The 24,273-nt window shown below is 35.4% G+C and overlaps 2 protein-coding genes across 10 annotated transcripts; one reads left to right on the forward strand and one right to left on the reverse strand.

The window, feature by feature from the left end:
• Nucleotides 1-659: 659 nt before the first annotated feature.
• On the reverse strand, nt 660-1,326 carry LOC125476400. Its single transcript, XM_048582526.1, has 2 exons — nt 1,098-1,326; nt 660-871 (listed from the first exon to the last, which is right to left on the reverse strand). The coding sequence occupies exons 1-2, from the start codon at nt 1,324-1,326 to the stop codon at nt 660-662; spliced, it is 441 nt and encodes a 146-aa protein (XP_048438483.1).
• A 15,171-nt stretch (nt 1,327-16,497) lies between these two features.
• On the forward strand, nt 16,498-19,439 carry LOC103945486 (beta-glucosidase 11-like). Of its 9 annotated transcripts, XM_048582435.1 has the most exons (5): nt 16,498-16,830; nt 17,186-17,225; nt 17,320-17,376; nt 17,524-17,629; nt 17,701-19,439. In XM_048582435.1, exons 1-5 carry the CDS (start codon nt 16,744-16,746, stop codon nt 17,804-17,806), a joined length of 396 nt encoding a protein of 131 aa, XP_048438392.1. In that variant the 5' UTR covers nt 16,498-16,743; the 3' UTR covers nt 17,807-19,439. The 9 variants fall into 9 exon arrangements, 2 of the variants coding, with proteins under 2 accessions (XP_048438392.1, XP_048438393.1); XR_007257703.1 differs by lacking the exons at nt 17,186-17,225; nt 17,320-17,376 and having other exon boundaries at nt 16,503-16,830; nt 17,701-18,652; nt 18,754-19,439; XR_007257699.1 differs by lacking the exon at nt 17,186-17,225 and having other exon boundaries at nt 16,504-16,830; nt 17,524-18,652; nt 18,754-19,439.
• The last annotated feature ends 4,834 nt before the right edge of the window (nt 19,440-24,273 follow it).

Here is a 24,273-nt window from a genome sequence, read left to right on the forward strand (position 1 = left end):
TGGGGAAACATTGTGATTTATATGATGGATGAAGTGGAAATCTTGATTGTCATGTGATAATTGATTAAGGGATGATATGCTTGTATGTTAGAACGTACTATGATAAACGTCGGAGTGTAGTAAATGATGAACTACGAATGACTTGATCCCTTCTTAGGGTACGTAAGCAGTCTAACAAGGAAATTAGACGCATCCATAAACTATACGAAAAATTATTATGCATTTGGTTCTCCGGTTGTGCTTTGCCCACATCCCGTATGTGCGGTATGTTAGATATACAGATGCTTGGTGACGTTATGTGTCAATCCTGGCCGTATATCGGGATCGGGGCATGACAGTTTTTATTTTTCACTTTGTGGATATGGGATTGTTTTGACAAACGTTATCCACCTTGGGTAAATGCCGTCTGCAAGGTAGTATGTCCCGTCATATGTATGGCCATTGACTGGATATGTTACTCTGGATGCTTTTCCTTGCAACACTTCGTTGAAAACTGGAGATTGTGCAAGGACATTTAGGTCATTCTGAGCTCCTGGAACACCAAAAAATGCACGTCAAATCTATGTATCAAATGAAGCCACTGCTTCCAAAATGATACTTTTGGCTCATTTTCTGTCGCCATACACTCTTTGCCACGCATTTAGTTAGTTTTTCCAGGTCTAGTGCATGCAGTCAATGCTTCCAATCATGCCAGGGAAACCTCGCATCTCACCATTCCTCAATAGCCTTCGCAAATCCCTATGCATCAGTTTCTGGAGGTACTCCTTTGTATAGAGGGCTTCGATTGCGGAGCAAAATCGCATCGGGGACTCAAGAACGGTTGATTTTCCCGTCCTCATTATCTCATTCACTTGATCTGCAAATGCTTGATCTACAGATGCTCCATATGCAAGCATCCACAAGGAAGCAACAACTTTTTGCTATGAAAAAGACCTAGAATATGAAACCATCTTTTTTTTGCATAAAGTATTGATCATGGTTGCAAATAGCACTCATGATTTTGTTGAACAAACTTCATTGCATTCTAAAATGACATTTAAAAACATGATCAAGGAATACACAATTGGGGATAAAATAATCATCCAAGAGATTATTACCTCGTATTTCCCTATTTCTATTGAAGTTTGCAGCACGTCTGGGTTTGGATATCTGACCCACAGCTTCCATGACACAGTGGGAATGTGAAGCCCTTTGCCTTCTATGGTCATCATCCTTATTTTCCTCCATTGCAAAAGCCTCATCTCCACCTCCATCTTCCTCGAGATTGGCCAACAATCTTTTCTGTTGCTCCTCAAACTGTTTATACACTCTCCTTAAAGAAGACATTGTAAGGATGGATGTAGGGGTGAAGAAGGATTCTGAGCTAAAAAGAATGATTGATTTTGGTGTGAGGATGGGTGTAGGGATGTGCTTTATACAAGCATCTACCTTTGCTTAGTTTATTAGTTTCCTATTGTAGATGTTGTTCACCAAGCGTGCAACACATAGGGGTGGAAAAAATTCCCGAAAATCCCAAATCAAACCGAAAAAATCCCGATCCCAAACCAAAAATTTCCCAAACCGAAATTTCCCAAATTTTCGGGATGCTATCCCGAACCGATCCCGAAATTTTGGTATGGGATTTGGGATTGGCTTCTCAATATTTTGGGAATCCCATACCAAACCGAAATTATATATTATTAATTTATACATATATATTATATATTATTCTTTTATAATTGATGCTAGTAGTTTCTAATTCTTGCTCTGCAACCTGGAATGCCTTACACCTTGCATATTTTTCATGTTCTGTTTGATATTCATTTGGATTTTATTATTGCTGCTGTCATGGCTAATGATTTCAAAAGATTTGATTCTTTTGTCTCTTAACAAATTGTCAAAAGGGTTTAATTAATTTGAATTTTGACTTTGATAAAAACAATCAAGCATGCCAATATTTGATTAAATGGTAGTGTGAATGAAATGACATTCCTAGTTCATGAATGTGTTCTTAAATTATATATTTGAAGAATAATTCATAATTTCATATTTTAATTTGGGATTCCCGATTTGTCCCGAAATCCCGAAAATATTTCGGGATTCCCGAAATTTGGGATTCCCGAAATTTTGGTTTGGGATTGGTCTTCAAATTCCCGTCCCAAAACATTTCGGTTTGGGATTCGAGATACTACTTTCGGTTTGGTATCCCATACCGAACCACCCCTAGCAACACATGTCTATATATGTATATTAGCATGCATTTTAAGGGAATGGATCCTTATTTTTATTTTATTTTTTGGCTGGATGTGCTTTATCCGTACAAGCATTTACCTTTGTTTAGTTTATTAATTTTCTATCGTAGATTCGATTCACCAAGTGTGCAACACGTGTGTGTATATATATAGGGTAATGCTACGGAGACTAAATTTGTAGACAAAGTTTTGGAAACTAAAGGACATGAAAGTTGATGATTGGTTTATTATTCAAACGTTGATAAACATGCTTATTCCTATTAGTGACACATCATTTAGTTTGCAAATTTAGTCTCCAAATGTAGTTTTCCTGGCATTACCCATGTGTGTGTGTGTGTGTGTGTGTGTGTGTGTGTCTATATATCATCTTTTATATATAAAGTCGGCAGCCCCTTTTGGGGTCATAGGCTTCACCAAAATAATGGGACAGAAATGCCTCCCAAACAAAAAAGTTCAAAAGCAGCCCAAAATAATACAGGGGTAATTTCGTCATGGTGTTTTTTTTTTTTTTTGTCATAGAAAAATTTGTTTTTTAAAAAAAAAAAAATAGTATCTCACTATTACGTGGAATATCCGTAGGTTTCTTCTAGCATGGTCTAATATTATTCATTTAGTTCAAACCTTCTCACAATGCAACAAGATTGTTTCATACTTTGTGTAATAAAAATTGAGATGCTTGCCAAGCATGTGGTTTGGACTTTGGACACACATAAAAGATCTTTAGGGGCGTGCAGCGTGCAGTAATTCAAAAAATGTCTTTTGCATGCGTATAAGCACATGTATGAAGGCTAGTATGTATATATATTAGGCCCTTTAAGAGAAGTGATTCTCACTTTCTTTTTTCAAATAAGGGGATTAGTTGTGGACTCATTCCACATAGAACTTCAACAATCTGAATTGTCTATTTTGCAAGTCTCGATTCATAGATTATATATGCAAAAAATCATTTCAATTCGAAACTATTTGTCTAGCTAATTGTCACGATGAAATTTTAATATCTCTTAGAACATAGTGTTCGACAATTTCTTTAAACTCAGTTAGATGCCTATAATATTTTCGATTTGGCCAATATCTTGTAAGGATAATCTATGAGGTGCAACTTGAAAAATAGATGATTCAAATCGTCAAAGTTCGATGTGATATAGACCCCAAAACTAATCCAATGTTAAAAAAAAATGGGAGTCCATTCTCTTAAAGAATATGTGTGTGTGTGTGTGTGTGTGTGTGTGTGTATTAAAATTTTTAATTCAAGGGAAGTTTTAATCTAATCGAAACAACAGAATAGGAGATTCAAATTTGAGTGTAGACTAGTCAACTTTGCTAAGTCTAGGTTTGTTTTTTCTACTGTATTAATTTTCAATAATGGGAACTGTTATTAGCACTCCACAAATCTCATTATATATTTCTCATAAATGTATTTTTCTTTATAATTATAGAAAGTTTGAAGTACAAAATGAGATTTTTGGAGTGCCAATAACAATTTCCTTCAACAATTGCACAACATTATTTCTCCAAGTCTTGTAGTTCTACAATTATTATGTATTCATAACATTATTTGTACCGTCTATAGGGCCCCTAAGAATAGGATTTTCGTTATTTCTCAAGAAATATTCAGTTTTTGTAGAAAATTACATTTCATGTCCTTTGAAAGGGTGTCGGCTGGAGATTGTCTGCAACAGATTAAGCGGTGTCTTTTGCTATATGGTTTGAAATAATAAAGCTTAAACTGATCGAACATTAAGGTTACCATTTTCCAGCTGGATCTGCTTTATCCGTAAAACATCTATGCTTTTTTTTTTTTCTTTCGGTCATCTACCTTGCTGTATGCTTAATTAATTAGCAAAGAATGTTGGATAAAAAAGCATAAATGATCGAAGTAAAGGTTACTAACTGTTTCTTAGCTATATGTGCGTTATCCATTATCCAAGCAAGCGTCTACCTTTGCTTAGTTTATTAGTATCCAATTATAGACTCTTTTCACAAAGTGTGCAACACGTCTCGCTATAATATAAAACATATTTTTAAATTCGAAAGATGTCTGAATCTAAGTCAAAATAATAAATTACTGAAAGGAGATTCCAATTTAGATGTAGACAGTGGCGAAGTCAGAAATTGTTGACGGCAGGGATGGAATTTAAAAGGGTAAAAGGTCCGAAAATTTTTTAGATGACCAAATCCTTCTAGATAACTACTCGGAATTTTCAAAGAAAGATTTGGACCTACTGTACTATTTGAAGGATGATTTAAACACCGTTTCTTATAGTATTAGTCCATTACGGTACAATGAGAGAGGAAAAAAAAAGATCTTAGTCTTAGAGTTTAACATGTTCACTAACATTGTTCAACTAACATCGTATTAATAAAACGATAACATATTTCATTTGCCTAGCGAATAGTATGTGTTAGATACTTGACAACAGAAAAGTAGGAGTTATACACATTGATTTTGGAAAATCTTATTTGAACCCATATAATCTTATTTTACACCCAACTTAAATTTTAAATATGAGATATCTTTTTTATCATATTGCATAATTATCATCAAGTACAAGATGAAATTAATAATAAAATTAAAATTTATCAATGTGAACTGTTATTAACACTCAAAAAATCTCAATCTACACTCCTCACAAGTGTATTTTTCCTTCTAATTATAGAAAGTTTAAAGTGCAAAATAAGATTTTTGGAATGCCAATAACAATTCCCCTTATCAATAAACCGCTGAGGGTATTAGGCTCATTTGAATTGAGAAATCTGAAAGAAAAAAAAATGTTGGATAAAAAGCAGAAAGGATCGAAGAGTAAAGGTTACCAACTTATTGTTTCTTAGCTATATGTGCTTTATTCATTGTCCAAGCAAGCATCTACCTTTGCTTGGTTTAAATAGTATCCAATTGTAGACTCTTTTCACCAAGTGTGTGACACATGTCTCACTATAATATAAAATATATTTTTAAATTCGAAAGATGTCCAAATCTAAGTCGAAATAATACATTACTGAAAGGAGATTCCAATTTAGGTGTAAATAGTGGCGAAGTCAGAAATTGTCGAGGACAAAGGTGAAATTTAAACGGGTAAAAGGTCCGAAAATTTTTTAGATGATCAAATCCTTCTAGATAACTACTCGAAATTTTCAAAGAAGGATTTGGACCCACCGTATTATTTGAAGGATGATTTCAACACCGTTTCTTATAGTATTAGTCCATTACGGTACAATGAGTGTCACACCCTGATCCTGACATACGTCCAGGATCGACACGTGACGTCACAAAATACATGTATCTCTAACATACCCCGCCTCTGAGAAATGGCAAAACACAACTTAAGATCTAACTGTGCAATAATTCTTCGTAGACTTTATGGTTGCGTCTAACATCTTCATTAGACTACCTATATACCCTAAATAAGGATCAAGCCATTCGTAGTTCATTATTTCACTACACTCAAACCTTCATCACATAAATCGTTATGTCCCAACAATATACCACAATGCATATCATGCAATATTTCAAAGAACAAACGACGAAGCACAATCATATTCTCTAGCCATATTTATCAACAAGTCTAATCATAAAATAACAATAGTATCCAACATAACAATCTCACATGACGATTAACATTTCCACTTCATCCATCACATAAATCATCATGTTTCACACATAAAATCACAATTCATAGTGTGTAACATATTAAAGAATTAATAATGCACAATATTATTCTCTAGAAACATTGATCAACTAAAATAATCATAATAGCAACATTCTTATCCAGCGTCATTCCACAATCTCGTCAATTAATCAATTCATGAATCAAAGATGCACGATCTTAGCATTTAATTACGTTAATCAAACGATTCGATAACATATCATTTCACGAATTTAACCAAGTAAATCTATATAATTCCCTACTTGGATTATGAATAATAACATGGTAATTCTAATTTGTATTCACAAGATCTATTGTTGGTAATTCCCATTCACTCGAATCTAGGATTCTAAGATAACCTAATTAAGAAGAGCAAGGATTCCGGACCACTTAACGTAATCCAACAACATTGGGTTCCAAACCACTCAACAGAACCAAAATATCAAGCGGTTTCTCGTAATCTACCCAGACCTGTCATATGTAAAATCAATGCCTACATTATGGGAATGGTACATTGGCAAATCAAGCACTCAGATAAACTGCGAGGCTCAGGTGAGTGACAATAATACAAGTATGTGATATTCAATAAAAACAAATCATCGATCATAATCTATAAACATCAATTATAAAATCCTGCTTTATGAAATCATAATCAGGTCACTGAAAACTCCGAATGAGTCACCCAGACATCCAACGCTTTTTTTAATTCAAACCACAAGATTCCCAAAAACCATCGTTCATATGTGCATTAAAAACTAGGGCTAGAGGGACGCAGTTTGGCCAAAGCCTGAATAAGTAGCCAAACAAGAAGTGCCCCCCCCCCCCAAAGCGGATTAACCAAGCAGAGCCACCCCTTAGAAAGTAACCAAGTAGGCAGTGACGCCCCAACGTGGATTGACCAAGCAAAGTCACTCATACAACTGTTAGGAAGTGATCAACCAATGTGGATTAACCAAGCATGATCACTCCTCAATGTGTATAACCATAAGGATCGCCCAAGGTGAATTAACCAAGCATGATCCATATATAGTATGGTCCCCCAATGCAGATTAACCAAGCAGAACCACTAGTGACCCTCCAACATGGATTAACCAAGCAGGGTTAAGATAACCAAGCAGGTAGTGACCCCCCAACGCGGATTAACCAAGCAGAGTCACACCTACAAAACTGTTAGGCAGTGATCACCCAATGAGGATTAACCAAGCATGATCACCCCTAAGTAAAAATGGCCATAAGGATCGCCCAACGAGGATTAACCAAGCGCGATCCATAAATAGTATGGGCCCCCAACGCGTATTAAACAAGTGGGACCATCCATGTACGACTGCTATATGGTGCAGACTCGGTGTCACCTAACCCCGTGACACTAGGGTAACGGTCCCCTAGTAGCTTTTAGGTTTAACAAACTTTTCAATATGCATTTCAAATCTCTTTTTCACAAATATTACCAATCCATGAATCAATTCACATTTAATAAAAATAGATCGATGGCCAATTATAAAAGAATCACATTTTAATAGAAAACACATTTATAAATTAAGTCACGGTTTAACAGAAAACAAAATTATAAAACCAAGCCATATCCATGAAAGATATTAATATAAAGAATCGGGTAGTCACTATATCAAATATATTAAAGTCACTCACCGAGATAAGCCGCAAAGCCTCACTGAGCCTCTATTAATACTAATTTTAACTAAATATTATGTTCTATAATGCATTAAGATTTGGTGACGATTTAACGATCGGATTGTTGATTCATATTTTGATCAAGTAATGTATCGTAATGAAACTAACTTAAACAATCAATTTACGTCATACGGACATCAATTACAAATTCAGGACATCTAATTGAACTTAGAAAGGTATCGTCGGCCCACTGGCCAAAGTGCCGCTGCCGGTGGTGGTCGGCCGCCTCGACTCGCCGGAAAATTCAACAATTTCCAAAAATTACCAAATTTTACAGGCAATTATATCTCAGTGAGGGGAGCAATTTTCATACCTGTGGCCAAGTCCAATTCAGTTGGGTTTCATCCAAACCCGCCGTAAACCTTAGAAATGGGTGTTCCTCGATTCATCGCCAAAACCAACTCTGATGCCACATCCAATACTTGGGGCCTTGCTTCAGGGGTTGAGGGGAGTCTATTGGTAGTGGTGATCGACGATATCATTGTCGAAATCACCGTAAAATAAGAAAACTCGCCGGAAAACCCTCGGCACTTTGTGGCTTCGAACTAGAAAAATGGAAAATAAAAATGGAAATCTAACACTACATAGATGTAGGACTCGTCAAGAGCTTTCCATGGACACAAGATCACTCAAAATGGAGTTCGGATGAAGGAGATACAAGCGGGTCAAGTTTGTGGTTTAACGGGTCCAATTCACCCCTAAAACGGGTTAGCAGCAGCCCCTCCCCTTTTTTTTCAGAAACCTTCCCCATTTTCTGGAGGTTTCTCTCCAATTATAGCATTTTGGTAAAATTACCAATATGCCACCAACTTCCAACGACTCTAACTTCTTCGTTCTGATTCGGAATTAAGATCCGTTTACGCCTACGTGCTCATGGAATTGAACTCTACCTAACCAACTCAAGAGTTGACAGAAAAGGTCGAGAAAATTGAAAATGGCTAAAGTATGCCTCACTTCGTTTTCTCAAAATTGGAGAATTAACGAACAAGTTAAGAATAAAATAAATATTAATTTTGGGACGGGATTTCACAATGAGAGAGGAAAAAAAAGGTCTTAGTCTTAGATTTTAACATGTTCACTAACATTGTTCAACTAACATCGTATTAATAAAACGATAACATATGTCATTTGCCTAGCGAATAGTATGAGTTATCTACTTGACAATAGAAAAGTAGGAGTTATGCATATTTATTTGGGAAAATTTTATTTGAACCCATATAACCTCACTCTACACCTAACTTAAATTTTAAATATGAGATGTCTTTTTTATTCTATTGCATAATTACCATAAAGTACAAGATGAAATTAACAATAAAATTAAAATTTATCAATGTGAACTGTTATTAAGACTCCAAAAATCTCAATATACACTCCTCACAAGTGTATTTTTCCTTCTAATTATAGAAAGTTTGGAGTGCAAAATGAGATTTTTAGAGTGTCAATAACAATTTCTTTTATCAATAAAGCCACTAATCAATAAACCATTGAGGGCATTAGGCTCATTTGAATTAAGAATTTTGAAAGAAACAATTTGGATTTAAGAAGGGGGCTATCTTTCTTGACATCTTCATTGAATGTAAAAAAGGGGGCTATCTTTTTTGACACTCAAGTCTACTATGTACTTTCAATCTTCTTTCACCTACCTAATTTCACAGTACTAAAATTGTTGCAGTCAAAGAACAACAACTGTGGTATATCCTTCTTTGTTGACCATGAATATAAGCAGAAGTGGCAAAGGTCGAGAAAACACGCCATTTCACTCGACCAGTTTTTGTTTTTTGTTCGTGACTTTTTTTCTTCTAGATGCTTTGCCATTGTTGAAAGGCTCTTTTTCTTCTAGAACCTCTATTAGATTAACTTGATGGTGAACTAATCATCTTATTAGTGATAGGATTAAAAGCATACCACAAAGTAGCACACAAATGTCCTATTGATTTTCCTTATTAACACTAAGATTTGTCAATTGTAGCATATGAAAATAAGGGTCTTTCCCGCAGAAGATTGTTTTATCTAACTACTTAAAATGTCACAAAAACTGTGTTGCTGGCCCTACTGACCAGTCGCCGAAAAATAATTATTAGACCGACTTACACTTATCTAAAGTCTATGAAATTTTATATGAAGACACTAGACAACAGAGCTACACTCACACAAATTTTTGGGATATTTGGAGTTGATTTGCTATTTAAATTAAATCGATTTTTAAGTAGTTCACAAATTAAGAAAAACAAGTTAGGGGAATTGCTATCCACCACCAAATAATCATGCAAACATGTTATGTTTCATTCAAATTCCTTTCATTTTCGGATGAAGATGCTCAAGTTGGCTCAATGTTAGAACTCAACCTATTACTCTTCTTATGTAGTATATTAAGAGAATGGCGTTTTCAACTTAACTTAGTCCCTAACATGCAATCTAGAATGGTGTGTTCATAGATTTAACAAGCATAAATCATTAAGAATGAAAAGAGTTTGAGTTATTACAAGGCATCGTAAGTACTAGCGTTGTCTTACTTATCCTAGAAATTGATTCACATGTTAATCGCAATTAACAAGTACTACTCTAGAACATATGTAGGTCCTCATTCGACAAGGGCAGACACACACATATTCATAGCATTAGAATCCTAGATATGCTTACTAAGTATGCATCCGTGGAAAACACATAAAGAATTCATCAATAAGACAAGTAGTGAACCAATTTTCATCCATTCATAAAAGTAATTTAAACGAAATGTCATAACAAAATTGCAATCATATTCGGGGCTTCAAAACAGCCCCTAACTACTAAAAATTAGTTACGCATAATTCTGAAATTAAACCAAAAGAAGGACATGAGTTTGAGAAGATAAAACCGAAATAAGAGAATGCCAAGATTTCCTCCTTCCTTTCCTTCCTTCCCTAACGCAGCAGCTTTGCCTTTTTTCCTTGCTTTCCTTCCTTTTTTTCTATCTTTTTTTTCACCTTTTTTTCCCTCTTTGCTACTGCAACCTGTAGCCCTTTTTTTCTTTTCTGCTGCCGTAGTTTATTTCTCCATAACTCACCCCACTAACAACCATTTAGTGATGACAATAAGTGAGAGGAAATGCTAAAACAATTGTAACTCTTTGGGCAACCTTTATGCCCATTACTCCCACTTAATTTTCCATTTCCTCTAATATTTGAATAGGTGTTAGCTGGCTTGTTCTTGGCTGCATTAGTTTTGGCTGTTAGTTTTATTGGATTTATTGCTTTCAATGCTTTCTTGTCAGTTACAAACTGCTCAGCCTATTGGGAACCTTTCAGTGTTAGAACGGCCATAACTTCTTCTAAAAAAATGATATTAACAATCAGTGAAATGCTCCAAAAAATAGACATTCATAGCTTTCCAAATATAAGGCTCATTCTCTAATTCATTCTGAGCTGTCCGCAACTTGCTTCCAAAGTCAGCTGACCTGCATAGGCAGTTTTGACGAATTTGTTACTTAAAATTCCACTTGTGCTATTTTTCTTTTCTTTACTTGACAAATCCTACAAAACACAAAAACAAAGTAAATAGCTCAAAAATATAAGGAACTAACTAAGAAAAGACAAGTGAATTTGATGTAAAATATATATAGATATGAGTTTATCAATTAGATTAATGTATGGATTCACAAGCTAGTTAAAGAGCCTTCACTATTCTAGTAAGAAGCAACAAGAAATGTGCAGGCAATCACAATGGATATATTCATGGAAATGCCACTCAACAATTATTGTCTAGACGAACTCATGACACTAGCCCTAATACTAGCTTAAGCATTTGAGCCTAATAAACATTACAAACCAGACAAAAGAATCCATTTTGGGGTTAATCTCAATTTACTATCTTAAAGTTTATTGATTTTCAACATTTCATACATCATCATGTTTTTTTTGTTCCAATCTAGTACCTAAAGTCATAATTTTGGGACACTTTTATACATCCATTAAGTTTTCGTCTGAACCTCTGTTAACTGATGACGTGGCATCCACGTGGTCAATGACTTGGCGCCATGTGTCAATATAGGTCCACGTGAAAATTTAAAAAAATAAAAATTAAGAAATTAAAATTAAAAATCAAAGAATAATAAAAATTTTAAAAAAAAAATCCTAAGCCCTATTGCCTTCCTCACAATCGCATTCCTCACCACCACCGCCCAAATCCGAGCCCCTCATCCTCCTCACCTGGCCTGGGTCTCACCCCTCCCTCCCCAATGTTCCCTCCTCCTCAACTCCTACTCCGCCGAACCCGACAAGTGGACTTATTCCTCGACCTCTTCATCTTCTTCGTTGATCAACGGTCAAATGATTTTGCGCTCGTACCCTCAGCCCCCTCGTTCTACAACTCGGGAGGTGGACTTCGGTCCCGGTCCATGACGCCAAGTCATGACGGCTTCGATTCAATGCAGTACTGTTCGATGGTTACAATGCTCACTCGCTGGTCAGGTTCAAATTCTTGGCACTAAGGAAAAAAAATTAGAAAAAACCTTTTTTCTCCATCTGAGGATTGAGAAAAACCCTCATTTTTTTTTTCTCCCTTATGTGATTCCCTCTTTTGGTATAGAAAATCGTTGAATTTTCCTCTGGGTTTTGGAGAAAAACCATTTTTTTTTCTCCATCTGTGCTTCATTAATGCTTCCTCCTTTGAGGTTCTTTTTCCTTTCATTCCTTTTACTCTTTGTTTTCCTAAAAAATAAAAATTACAAAATTTGCCCTGAAGAAGTTCCACTGAATGATTGATTGATTCCACTCATTTCTCTCACAATAATGTTAGTGGCAGTTCTTTGTCTCTGATAATTGGAAGGTAAGAGTTGAAGAAAGTTTGGGGTTACACCATATAACCAATTGGTAATATGGGAAGTGACTTAACCTCTTAGACCATCTTCAACTCTTAGAGTAAAGCCTAAAATTTTTAGCCTAGAAAATTATGTTTTAACTGAGAAACAGTTTTTCTAGTCCAACCATTTTGGTTTAAAATTTTAACCCCAGATTATTAAAAAATGAATCTAGGCTAATTTTTTTTAGATTAACTTTAAAAAAAATAATTATGTAGACTATCCTAAATTAATTTTATGAACATTTTAACTTAAAAATATTTAAATTTTGATAAATGTTGAAAAATCATTAAATCGACACATGAGTTAAATAATTTTGGATGAATTTTGAGTTAAAATTATTTTAACCGTTAGATTTAAATTTGGACCATTAGATCTTTTTTTTTTTTCCGTTAGATTTGATTATATTCGATTTCAGCAATTGGATTCAATAAATATATATATAAAAAAATTAAACATGGACCGTTGGATCAACCAACGACCCATTTAAATGTGACCGTTGAATCAACCAACGGCCCATTTATATGTGGCCGTTGGATCACAAAAACTAGCCGTTAGGCTATTAAGCCATCTAACACGTGGGGGATATGCCCACATGGGTGAGGTCCCGCTGATTTTGGTCCTAGTGCATTGAGCGCATCCAAGAGTAGGTTTTGGGCATTTGGGTTTCACATTAGTTTTTTCACTCTCACATTTGGGCTCCATCAGGTGTTTTGGGCTAAATTTTGGGGGGAATTTGTGTTTTTTTTTTTTTTTTTAGGTTTAACACTTAACTTAATTTTAGAACATGAGTTGGAGAGAAATGGGGGGAATAGAAGGGAAAATTTAGGACTTACTCCAAGGGTTGGAGTTGGTCTTATAAGCCCATACAAAATCCATCCCCTCATCAATGTGAAATTTATACTCAACACACCTCCTTATGTGTGGTGAATTTTCAAGCCTAATACGTGGACAATACCACAGGGTGACGTGGAGCACGTGTGGCCGTTGAGTTACACATGTGAGATAACTTGCTCTGATACTATAAAGAAAGTTGGGGTTCCACTATAAAACCAATTGGCAATATAGGGAGTAGTCTAACCTCTTATAAGCTCATATAAGGTTCATCCTCTCTTCAAAGTGGGATTCATACTCAACAAGAGTTCCCTTTATTTTATTCTATTTTAGCATATGAAATTTAGGTCCTTGATGTTTGAAGTTTTGGGTCTTCTGGTTTGCGGGATATGCAATTTGCGTGAACTAAGGATACCGAAAACTTGTTTTCCATTAGTCAGATAAAAATGTTGTGTTTTAATTTCTCATTGCAGTCTTTGCATCAAACATCCAAATTCATTTAGGGGAAGTGAGAAGCTTGATGTGTTCATGTGTTTAAGCATGACAGCCTGAAGCTTTTTCATCTGGGTTTGAAACTTTTACCTCTGAGGCCAAGTGGGGGTGTCCAAAATGGCGAATCTTGCCTCTGAACGCGGATGTGTGGGTTAGGGTTCGCATGGGTCGGTTTTGCCTGGGTTAACTTGGGGAAAGATAGGGGAGGGGAGGCGAAGAGGTTAGAGGAGAGGGAGGAGATGGGTTGGGGAGTCGAAGAGGGAGGGGGAAGTTTGGGATTTTTTTTTAAATTTAAAATTTTCAATATTCATATGGGCTTATATTGATTGCAACCCAAAAAAGGCTGTGAAGGCGCAACATCAACGCCGTGTGCAGTGCATGTTCAGTTCAAAGAAATCAAAGGGGCGGATTCCTTCTCTTAGGGTCGATTTCCGACGACCAGAGATTCGACCGCACCTGCTTGCGTCTATGTAGCTTTGCTAGGGAATGCAGACTAGCCAACTTGGGTACGTCTACATCTGTTATGTACCACATTGTTTATCAAGACATATTCAATTTTATTTATTCATTGTAGAAAATTACAGATGAGGATCCTCACTGGATCCTCTTTGTGAGGATCCTCACTGGATCCTCTTTGTGAGGATTCTAAGGATCTTCATAGGATGTGTGGATTTGTAGGATCTCACAAAGAAAATCCAAATGGGATCCAAATCCAAAGGGGATCCAAATCTGAAAATTACAACTCATGTCCTTGAACAAGTACATACATATTAACACACCATAAAAGTTGCTATGCCGACTTTTGTTCAGGGAGTCAAGAGGGGGCTGCCTTCCTTGATTAGCACGAACACACTGCCGTTGTTTCCCCTCGTTATCGGGAACTCTCCGTCGAGGTGCCTGGTTAGCAACCACGATTCGGCATTGCTACTAGAGATGGAGAACTTAAAAGGGTTGGCTGGAGATGGTCTTACAACAGATGAAGCAGTGGCTTGGATAGAGTTGAATCAATAGTTTCATAATTAGTTTCCAACGTCCCAAAGAACCCTAAATTGAATTATGTTTGTTCTTTCAAAATTTAATGAGCTAGCTAGCTTTCAAGAGGACATAAATACTTGGACAAAAAATTGTTCTGATCATGCAACAACCATTTCATATTATTCTACCATGGTTCTGTAGTTTACTAGTTGTTAAAAAAAAGCTTGGTTCCGTCAATAAAATAGCACGCGAGTGATAAATGTGAGAATAATTTGGGGGTTTTGGGAAGTGTAAAAACATCTCACATTTGCCTCTCACGTGCTGTATAATCTCGTAAAACAAATGCCGTATTTAAGTAAACTGCCTTTGAATTGTAACAATTTGTAATCTATGGAAGTAGATGTCAACAACTGAAACTACCGGACTAAAGCTGGGGCTTCGGACTTCAAATATGGTGGTGTTGGTGCTGATAGAAGTGGTAGCCAATGGTTCAGCGAACTGGACAGAGTTTTGTACGGTGAAATTCTCAGAGTCAATTGTCTGAGATATCTCTTCAACCTTCCCCAATGGAAGTGTTCCTCTTGACAATAATGGAAACAGACCCGCAAATAAAGTGTACCTGTGAAGCAAATTTTCAAACTGAATCACTGAATTTAAGTCAGTGAATTCTTTTTTATAACAAAACGATATTTAAAACTACTTTAAAAATGTGCAAGGATAACGCAACTAGTGACCACACTGCATATTAAGTAGCATCAAGACTCAAGAGCATCTACACCAGCTTATGCAAATGTGGCTCTTCAAATAAATATTTGTTGACAAACGTTTCAACAAATTCAACAAATTTCAATATTTTATTTCACTAATAAACAAAATTCTAATATTTATTCATTCAGTGGAGGAGAGAGAGATATTTTAATGAAGTTGTAATGCACATGCAGAAGAGAGAGATTTCACTACTTGCAAATAACGTATATTTATGGTAAAAATTTCATGATCGAAATCATTTAATCTTTTAATGTTCATTTGAAGATTATCCGAACAAAAAAAAAAATCATTCGAATTGAGAACCGTTTAGTTACCCAAATGTATCAAAATAAATCAACGATGTAGGTAACGAACATATTCATGATGAACCGTTAATTTATTTAATTATGTTTAAATGACTAAACAATCTTTGACTGATTTTCGGCATAATTGGATAGGGCAACATGGAGAACTAAACAAATCATTAAGCTCCATTCACTTCAATGACTTCATCTTATCATCTAAAACTTAAAAAGAGACTACAGAAAAACCACTTTTCTGTATATACCATATAAGCACCTCAATCAAATAGGTTTTCGGGCATGTTTGGAAATGTTTAACTAGAAAGAATTATTCTCATCTCATAAGTGATTTTACTAAAAGTACGTCGAAACTTAGAAAACTATTCAAGATGCTTTTCAAATCTTCTTGACAATCAAGAGTTTACGATTACATTTGAGAGAAAATGTCAAAAGTACTTATGGCTCATAGAGCACTTTCTAAAGAATAACACGTTATGTTTTTCTTTTTCTTCAAGAAGAAACACTTCAAAATGACTTTCTAGAAAAAGTACTTAGTATATTTAATAAGAAATTTGAGTTGTTTCTAGCAAGAGCCCTTCTAATCAATCGCATTACTTTAGTCTAAAGAAGGGGGAGAAATTGCACTGTATAATTGAACAGTGATTTGGGATGAGTTTTAGTTTATTTACGGCCATGCCATCGGTGTAAAAAAATAAAAAATTCAAAGGGACAGGTGTTGGTCATCGTGAAAAGGGAAGGAGAAGCTGCGCTTTTTCCAGTTACTTCCATTCACTGATCTCAAAAGGGGAGCCCCTTCTCCGTTCTGCTCTCCTCTCCTCTACTCTGATCTCTCAATCTTACTCTCTCTCATTCTCTAATGGAAAATCCATAATCTTTCATCTTCCTCTGCTCTTCCTTTCTCTCCGTTCCCCATATCTCTTTCCGCGGAGCCTACAAACCAAGTAGTGACGGTCCACAAGCTTCAAACATGGCGGATGCGTACTGGAGGTACAGCGACAATGGACAACCGCCGCCGTCGTCGACGAATTAAACCATACGAAAGCGTCCTCCCTCTGATTACGGTATGTTGAATTCCTCAAATTTCCCTTTATTTGGGTTTTCTCTCTCTTTTTTGCCTTTGTTTGGGGTTTATAAATTGGGGTTCTTGGGGATTTTAGGGGAATTTATTAAATTAAATTAGAATAAACATGATGAGACTAATTCTCTATTTGTTTGCTCTAATTCTTTATCAACAAATAGAGGAAATCCTTTCATTTATTTGTTGAAACGATTCGGGACTAAGCGTTTTTTTGTATTGTAGAAATCCATATCATACTAATTAGAAACATACTGATGCTATTTGATACGCACGCATCATATGTATTATATATACCATTGTAGGAAGATGTTCAACTAATGGTGGATACTGGTTTGAAGGCATATAGATTTTCCATCTCATGGTCAAGACTTATCCCAAGTATGCATGATCACCAAATTATAACTTAGATTGAACAAAACAAGTAGCTTTCACACTTAAACAATAATCGGTTTGTTTCTCTCAAATGGAACAGGACATCCGAAGGATGTAAAATATTACAACAATCTTATTAATGAACTGATCAGCTATGGTAACAGTCTATCTATTAAAGAAAGAAAATATCACTTAGTATTAATATATTTTAGTAGCTATGTCACGTATTATTAATAATTTAGTAGCTATAGTGATCCAATTCCTTATGTTCATAACTAATTAAGTTGTTTGTTTCAACCAATAGTCGAACCACGTGTTACTTTACACTACAGTGATCTCCCACAGGCACTTGACGAGGAGTGTGGAGGATGGGTTAGTCGAAAAACTATGTTAATTCCTAACATTTATGGGTGAGTTTTAAATGGGACATGCAGAAAATGGGATTGGAGATGATCATGATGGAACACTTTTGTGGATGCAGAAAAGACTTCACTGCATCTGTAGATGCACACTTAAAAAATTTTGAGGATAGAGTTTTGCATTGGACTGCAATGAATGAGCCTAATGTTTTTATACTTGGAGGTTAATATATTGGATTTCTTCTGCCACAATGATTTTCAGCTCCATTTGGTGTCAACTGTTCTAGAGGTAACTCCTCAACCAAGCCGTACATGGTAGCTCATAATATCATGTTATCTCATGCATCAGCTGCTAGATTGTACAAGATAAAGTACCAGGTAATTGTCAAACTTTCACCTGTCAAGGGCTTCCAGAACTCTTAACTTTGTGATAATTAATTATATACAAGCAACTTATTAGTTCTCTGTCCTTAAAAACATCATACTCTTGATACAGTTGATGTCTCACAAATTAAGAAGAGAGAAAATTGAGAGTAAGAAAAAAAGGAAAATTAAGAAGGAAGAAGAATAACTTTACTGGTTTTGTGACTGTCATCATTCTTTCATATTTTGTTTTTATGTGTTATGCACGGACTTACAGGTATATTTTTAATTTTGTACACACTCCGAATGGTGTTTTTGACTTTTACAGTTTAACCCTACCACTAAAGGGAACTAAGGTATCACTCCCCTATGAAATTAAAAAAAAAAAAAAAAATCGCATGTGGATATTTTTGGGGCCACTATCTTTCCTGCATTGTCTTTGTTGGAGGAATCTATACAAACACAAAAAGAAAAAGTGAGGAAAAGTGCAACATCGCCTTCTATCACTAGTTGACTCCTAAATTGTCGATTAAATCCTCTTTTATTTCTTTATGGTCTGTTTTCCTAATTGATATAGTTGTCTAAACTTATTTATTGCATAGAAATATTGGGAAGATATTAAGTTTGGAGGGGACGATCAAGTTGACTTCTGCACTGTTTCATTTGTCAAAGATGCGCAAGTTGTTCATGAATTGAAGAATTATCTGCGAAGTAACTGTCTAAATACTTTATCATATATTCATAAAATATATTTGAACGCCACACTTTTGTTGAATGCTTTTAAATAATTTATCTATAATTTGATATTCCAGGTAACAATGCAGATATACACGTTATCTTAAAAATAGAAAGTGCAGGTATACACGTTATTTGAATTTTATATTAGAAAGTTGTGATTTCACTCCTTGCTAATGTAAATTCGATGAAAACTTAAAACAAGCAGCTATTAGGAGAAGATGTTAAAATGATGCAAATGAACACACCATCATTCAAAGAAATTTGATGACAAGGCCTTGCTCGCTCATGAATTGAAAAAATTTCGGGGTTTGTTTCTTCACTAATTTTGTGTAATTTGAGAATTCAAATGGTTAAATTTTGGAGCTTAAATTTTGGGTAATTGAGTTGAATATGTAGGAGAGTGCAAATTTTTTCATACGGAGGTATTCCTCATTTTGGTTTAAGGTACTGTATCATGAGACGTTTTCTGGTGGAGAAAACATCACAGCGCAGAGGAAAATCAGATTTTCTTTTGCAATTTGCACCACCAAAATATGTACGACTTATTCTTCTTTGTACGGTCGTCTGTAAAAGTATATTGTGGCCTCTTTACATTTGTTTCTCTTTCTGCAGTTTTTCACCAAATAAACAGATTATAAGCAACTTTTTTTATCCAATTTTTTCTTGCTTTTAATGATCATGAGGTTTGTAGATTGAAGGTATAAGAGTATTGCCCTTTTGTAACGTATAAAATTAATAAGTCATTTTACATTTTCCCTTCTAATTTTATATTCATCAATTTGCTTTTGATTCATGTTTTAACACGTATTGAATAATTTCCAAATTAACGACTAGTTCTTGCAACCGCGTGAAGAGACTGACTATTCAAGCTTCACAAGTTTATTCAAGGGCCTTAATCACTATATCAGGTTTCCATTTCTAATGCTTATTACTTGCGCCTTTCCCCTTATTAAGAAAATTTTACTAATTGCAATTGTAAAATGTTATCAGGGTGAGAAAGGGATCATTGATCTGAAATGGGCTTTTTATGTAAGCAATTTATTCACTCATTCACCTCAAATTCTTTTGGGTAAATTACATTTTCATACCTCAGGTTTGAGGTTTATTTTAATTCCTTACAATATCTTCAAAACATTTCACTTTCATACCTTAAGTACTATTTTATTTCAAAATAATACATTCATTACATTTTTCATTTATTGATCCGTTAAGTGCTGATGTGGCTGCCACATATATGCCACGTGGTTGCCAAATGTCTGCCACGTGGCAAATAAAAAAAAAATTTTAATTTTTTTTAAAACCTAAATCTTCTAATAATAATAAAAAAAAAAACCAAAAACGAAAGCTAAACCCTTAACCCCCATCCCTCCCTAACCCCCTAACCCAACCTGCAACCCAGAAGAAGAAGAGGAGAGGGGGAAAATAAAAAAAACCCATCTTTCATCTTCCTCCCCATCCCATCTTCCCCAAACCCACCATGGACCCACCCTCCACCTCCTCCCCCGCACTCACTACCTGCAACCCAGGAAAAAAAAAAATCTCCATTTCCATACAACCTAGATCCTGTCTTCCCTAATGAGTGTGGATTTAAGGAGTAGGGTGTGTAAAGGAGGGAAGAGGGTGCGTTGGGTTTTTTTTCCTTTTTCTTCTTTCTGAGTTGCAGGTTGGGCTCAGGTTGGAAGGGAGAAGATAAGAAGATGGGTGTGCAGAGGAGGTGGAGGATGGGTGCGAAGGAGGAGGTGGAGGATGGGTGCGAACGACGGATGGAAGATGATGAGGCTCCGACATCGCCCGGGGGGTGTTTGACGGGATCTGGGTTTTGTTCGGTTGAAGGTTTAAGTATGGGGGGGTTTCGGCCCGTGGGGCAGGGGGGAGGGGTGGGGGTGATGATGGGATCTAGTTTTCTAACTTTTTTTTTTTTTTTTTTCTAGGTTTGGGGGTTGGGGGTTGCGGGGAGAAAAGAAGAGGATAAGGGGGATAAGGTGTCTGTTTGTTGTTTTTTATATATATTTAGAAGATTTAGGTTTATTAAAAAAAAAATTAAAAAATTTTTTTTAGGCAGACATTTGGCAGCCACGTGACATATATGTGGCAGCCACGTCAGCACTTAACGGATCAATGAATGGAAAATGTAACGGAGGTATTATTTTGAAATAAAATAGTACTTAAGGTATGAAAGTGAAATGTTTTGAAGATGTTGTAAAGAATTGAAATATGCCCCAAACCTGAGGTATGAAAATGTAATTTACCCAATTCTTTTTCTTCATAGATTGTTCTGGTACCTGCTCTCTCATTTTTTTTTTCATAGGCACAGCTCTTTAATTCTTCTGCTTCTTCGTCATACTTTGAACTTCATTATGTTTTCAACTTTGAATTCTGGATGACAAGCTATACACGAGAAGGTAAGCTATTTTAGTTTTTTGTCCATATTCGGAATATCCCTACTTTTGGAATTTTGGGGATATGATTCATTTTCGTGTTGCATGTTTAACGTTGGTTTGGGTGATGATCATTTGAGGATATACGAACTTGAATGGTCGTGAGTATACTTGAATGTGGGCAAATTTGGGTAAGAACCGTGAAACTCCAATCTTAATTTTGTCATCTTTTGAATTTAACAGCGAAAATTGGTGTATTTATACCCTTTTTGTTGTGAATCATGCAAATTAGGTGTCTCTGGAGGTATTATGGGTATTTTCTCGGAATTAGGGTTTAGGGTTGATGAATTTTGTGTTATGAAACTTGATTGTGCCTTCTTTTCGGTCCTTGCTGAAATTTATTTTTTCATATCTCAACTAAAAATTGTATTTGCTTATTTTGTTTTTCAAGTTCAAAGGAAAACATAAGTTCTGTTGGTGTTAGTTCAACTGGGTCGTTAATTGACACAAAAGTATGGCCTATTACAGAATGGTCACAAAGGTTATGATGTGACTCAGGCCTAGTTTGGTACTGAGGTGATTCTAAAAAAAAACTGGTGTAAAAAAAAGCTGGGAGCTATTTTTGTGTTTGATAAACATTCAGCTTCAACTTTTTTTTATAGTTTGGGGTGAAAAAAAAAACCAAAAACAAGAAGCTGCAAAACCCCGCTTTGAAAAACCAACTTTTTTATATCTGTTTTATATAAAAGTTTACCAAATATTATAATACTGCTTTTTTTTTTTTTTTCAAAAACACTTTTACAAAAAACTTTACCAAACACTCTGCTGCTTTATTTCACAGCTGCTTATTCTCATAGCATAGCAAAAGCAGCTTTTTTTCAAAGCACAGCAATACCAAACCAGCCCTCTATGACAAGCTATTAGTTGATAGGCCTATCTGGAAGTGTATTTGCTTAAAAGGATATTAATCATGCACAAAAATATAGATTGTATGTTTTATACCGTATTGTATCTAGATTACAGTATTATACACTGCAAGTCTATTACAAAAGTCATTCAACTGGTGATTCAAGTAGTATATTGCTTATTTTATTTTGTTTGTATGTTGTTTGAGAGATGCTTTCCCTTCACAAGAATAAGACTTAGGGAATTGGTGAAGCTGCCTAGAGGAAGGAAAGCAATTGGCTACAAATGGATTTATGCAAAGAAGGATGGAGAGGATGACAAGAACTTGGTGAGATTTAAAGCTAGGCTAGTGGCTAAAGGATGTGCTTAGAATGAGGGAGTAGATTACAATGAGATTTCTTCTCCTGTGGTTAAGCACTCCTCCATTCAAATGGTGCTTGCCCTAGTTACACAATTCAACCTTGAATAGTACAACTAGACGTAAAGATTGCATTCCTTCATGGTAATTTGGATGATTCATGCATAATCCTGGAAGAGAGCATTGGAATGCTGCTAAGTGGATACTAAGGTATTTACATGGAACAAGGGACAAAGGTATTTATTTTGAAAGATGTGAGTTCTCAGTTGGATATGTAGACTCAGACTTTGCTGGAGACTTCGACAAGAGAAGATCGACGACTGGGTATGTATTTACCATGGAAAAAGGTTTAATATGCTGGAGATTAATATTACAACCAACGGTAGCACTATCAACCAGAGAAACAAAATACATGACGATCGCTGAAGCTATCAAAGAAGCAATGTGGATTGGGGTTGTTAGGAGATTTAGATGTAGAACAACACAAGTTGGATGTATATTGTGACAACTAAACTGCCATTTATTTGGCTAGATATCAGGTACATCATGCTATGACTAAGCACATTGATGTACGATGTCATTTTGTGAGAGAAGTGATAGCTGAAGTTGAGATTCGTCTAAAAAAGGTTGCTACATAAGATAATCTAGCTGATATGTTGACAAAAGTGGTTAATGCAAGCTAAGTTCGAGCACTACTTGGATTTGGTGTAGTTGAAGCAAGTTTGATCTTGCAATATGGTGAAGCGACAGAAGTTGTTGGATGCCTCAATATGGATTTCATGCCAATGTGGAGATTGTTTGATTTGGCATTAAACCAATATGCCTAAACTAAAAAGGATTAGGATATCTTGGACGCAAAATATTTGGATTTGTGTTTCCTAGTTGGTTTAGGATTTGGTTTAGTATAGGATTGGGTTTCCTATATTCTAGGGACTTTGTGTAAACCTACGACATCTATTAATATAAATAGATGGATGTGAGATAAAGTTTTGAGAGGCATAAGTTTGTATACTTTAGAACATTTTGTGTTTGTGAGTTCTCTTGTATTTGTTGGTAATCAATAAAGTTTTCATATTTAGAGAGGTACTCCTACATTGAAGGAACTCTAAAATCGTTGTGTTTTGTTTATTGCTTGATTGGTTTTTAGTTTAGTTTACAATAATAGGAAGAGTAAGATTGCAAACAAGGGGAAGATAAACATAAAGAAGAAAACAGAGAAGAACCATGAAGTTGCCACTAACCCTAGCCACAACTAGGGCTGGGGGCATGAATTGGCAATAGTTGAAGGCCCTTACATGCAACGATGAGAGACTCTCACAAAATGAGAGAAGTTACACATTCGATTCAAAATCTGCAATGAATTTCAAAAAAAAAAAAAAATTACATAGTGAATTGATAAACATTGTTGATTTCTAAATATCTCGCTTATATTTGGTGAATTTTGTATTTCACGTTATTAAATTACGTGAAATTATTAATCACACTGTTACATTAGCCTTTGTTATGATTTTCTTCCAGCATTAGGGCTAATCAGCATTATTATTTACTTATTAATCAGCTATGATGTGCTTTGCAAAGTTGTTCTCAATTGCAAACGTGTCTTTTGAAGCGCAATCAATGCAACGAGCTTCACTTGTAGAGGGACAAACTTTTAGTAGGCACATCGTTTCGCATATCTAATAATGATTGAACTCCCAGGAACTTCTTTTTTTGGAAATCTTAGGATTCCGTGACTTTAACAGTCGATCGTAAATCATGCGTAAGGTATTATTTATATTTAATTTTATATTTTATAATGATTTCTAATCGCACGATATACAATAAGCGGTCCGGATCACGTAGAATCCTCAAAAAAAGAATCCAACAAGAATCATAAAAAAGGATCCGGACTCCCACCAACTTCACTTAAGTCACCTTCCAATTTTATAAGAGATTTTATTCAAGAGAAATGT

The sequence above is a fragment of a genome, unplaced genomic scaffold (assembly GCF_019419815.1).
Source record: "Pyrus x bretschneideri cultivar Hongxiangsu unplaced genomic scaffold, Pyrus_bretschneideri_v1 Contig19, whole genome shotgun sequence".
NCBI lineage: Eukaryota > Viridiplantae > Streptophyta > Magnoliopsida > Rosales > Rosaceae > Pyrus > Pyrus x bretschneideri.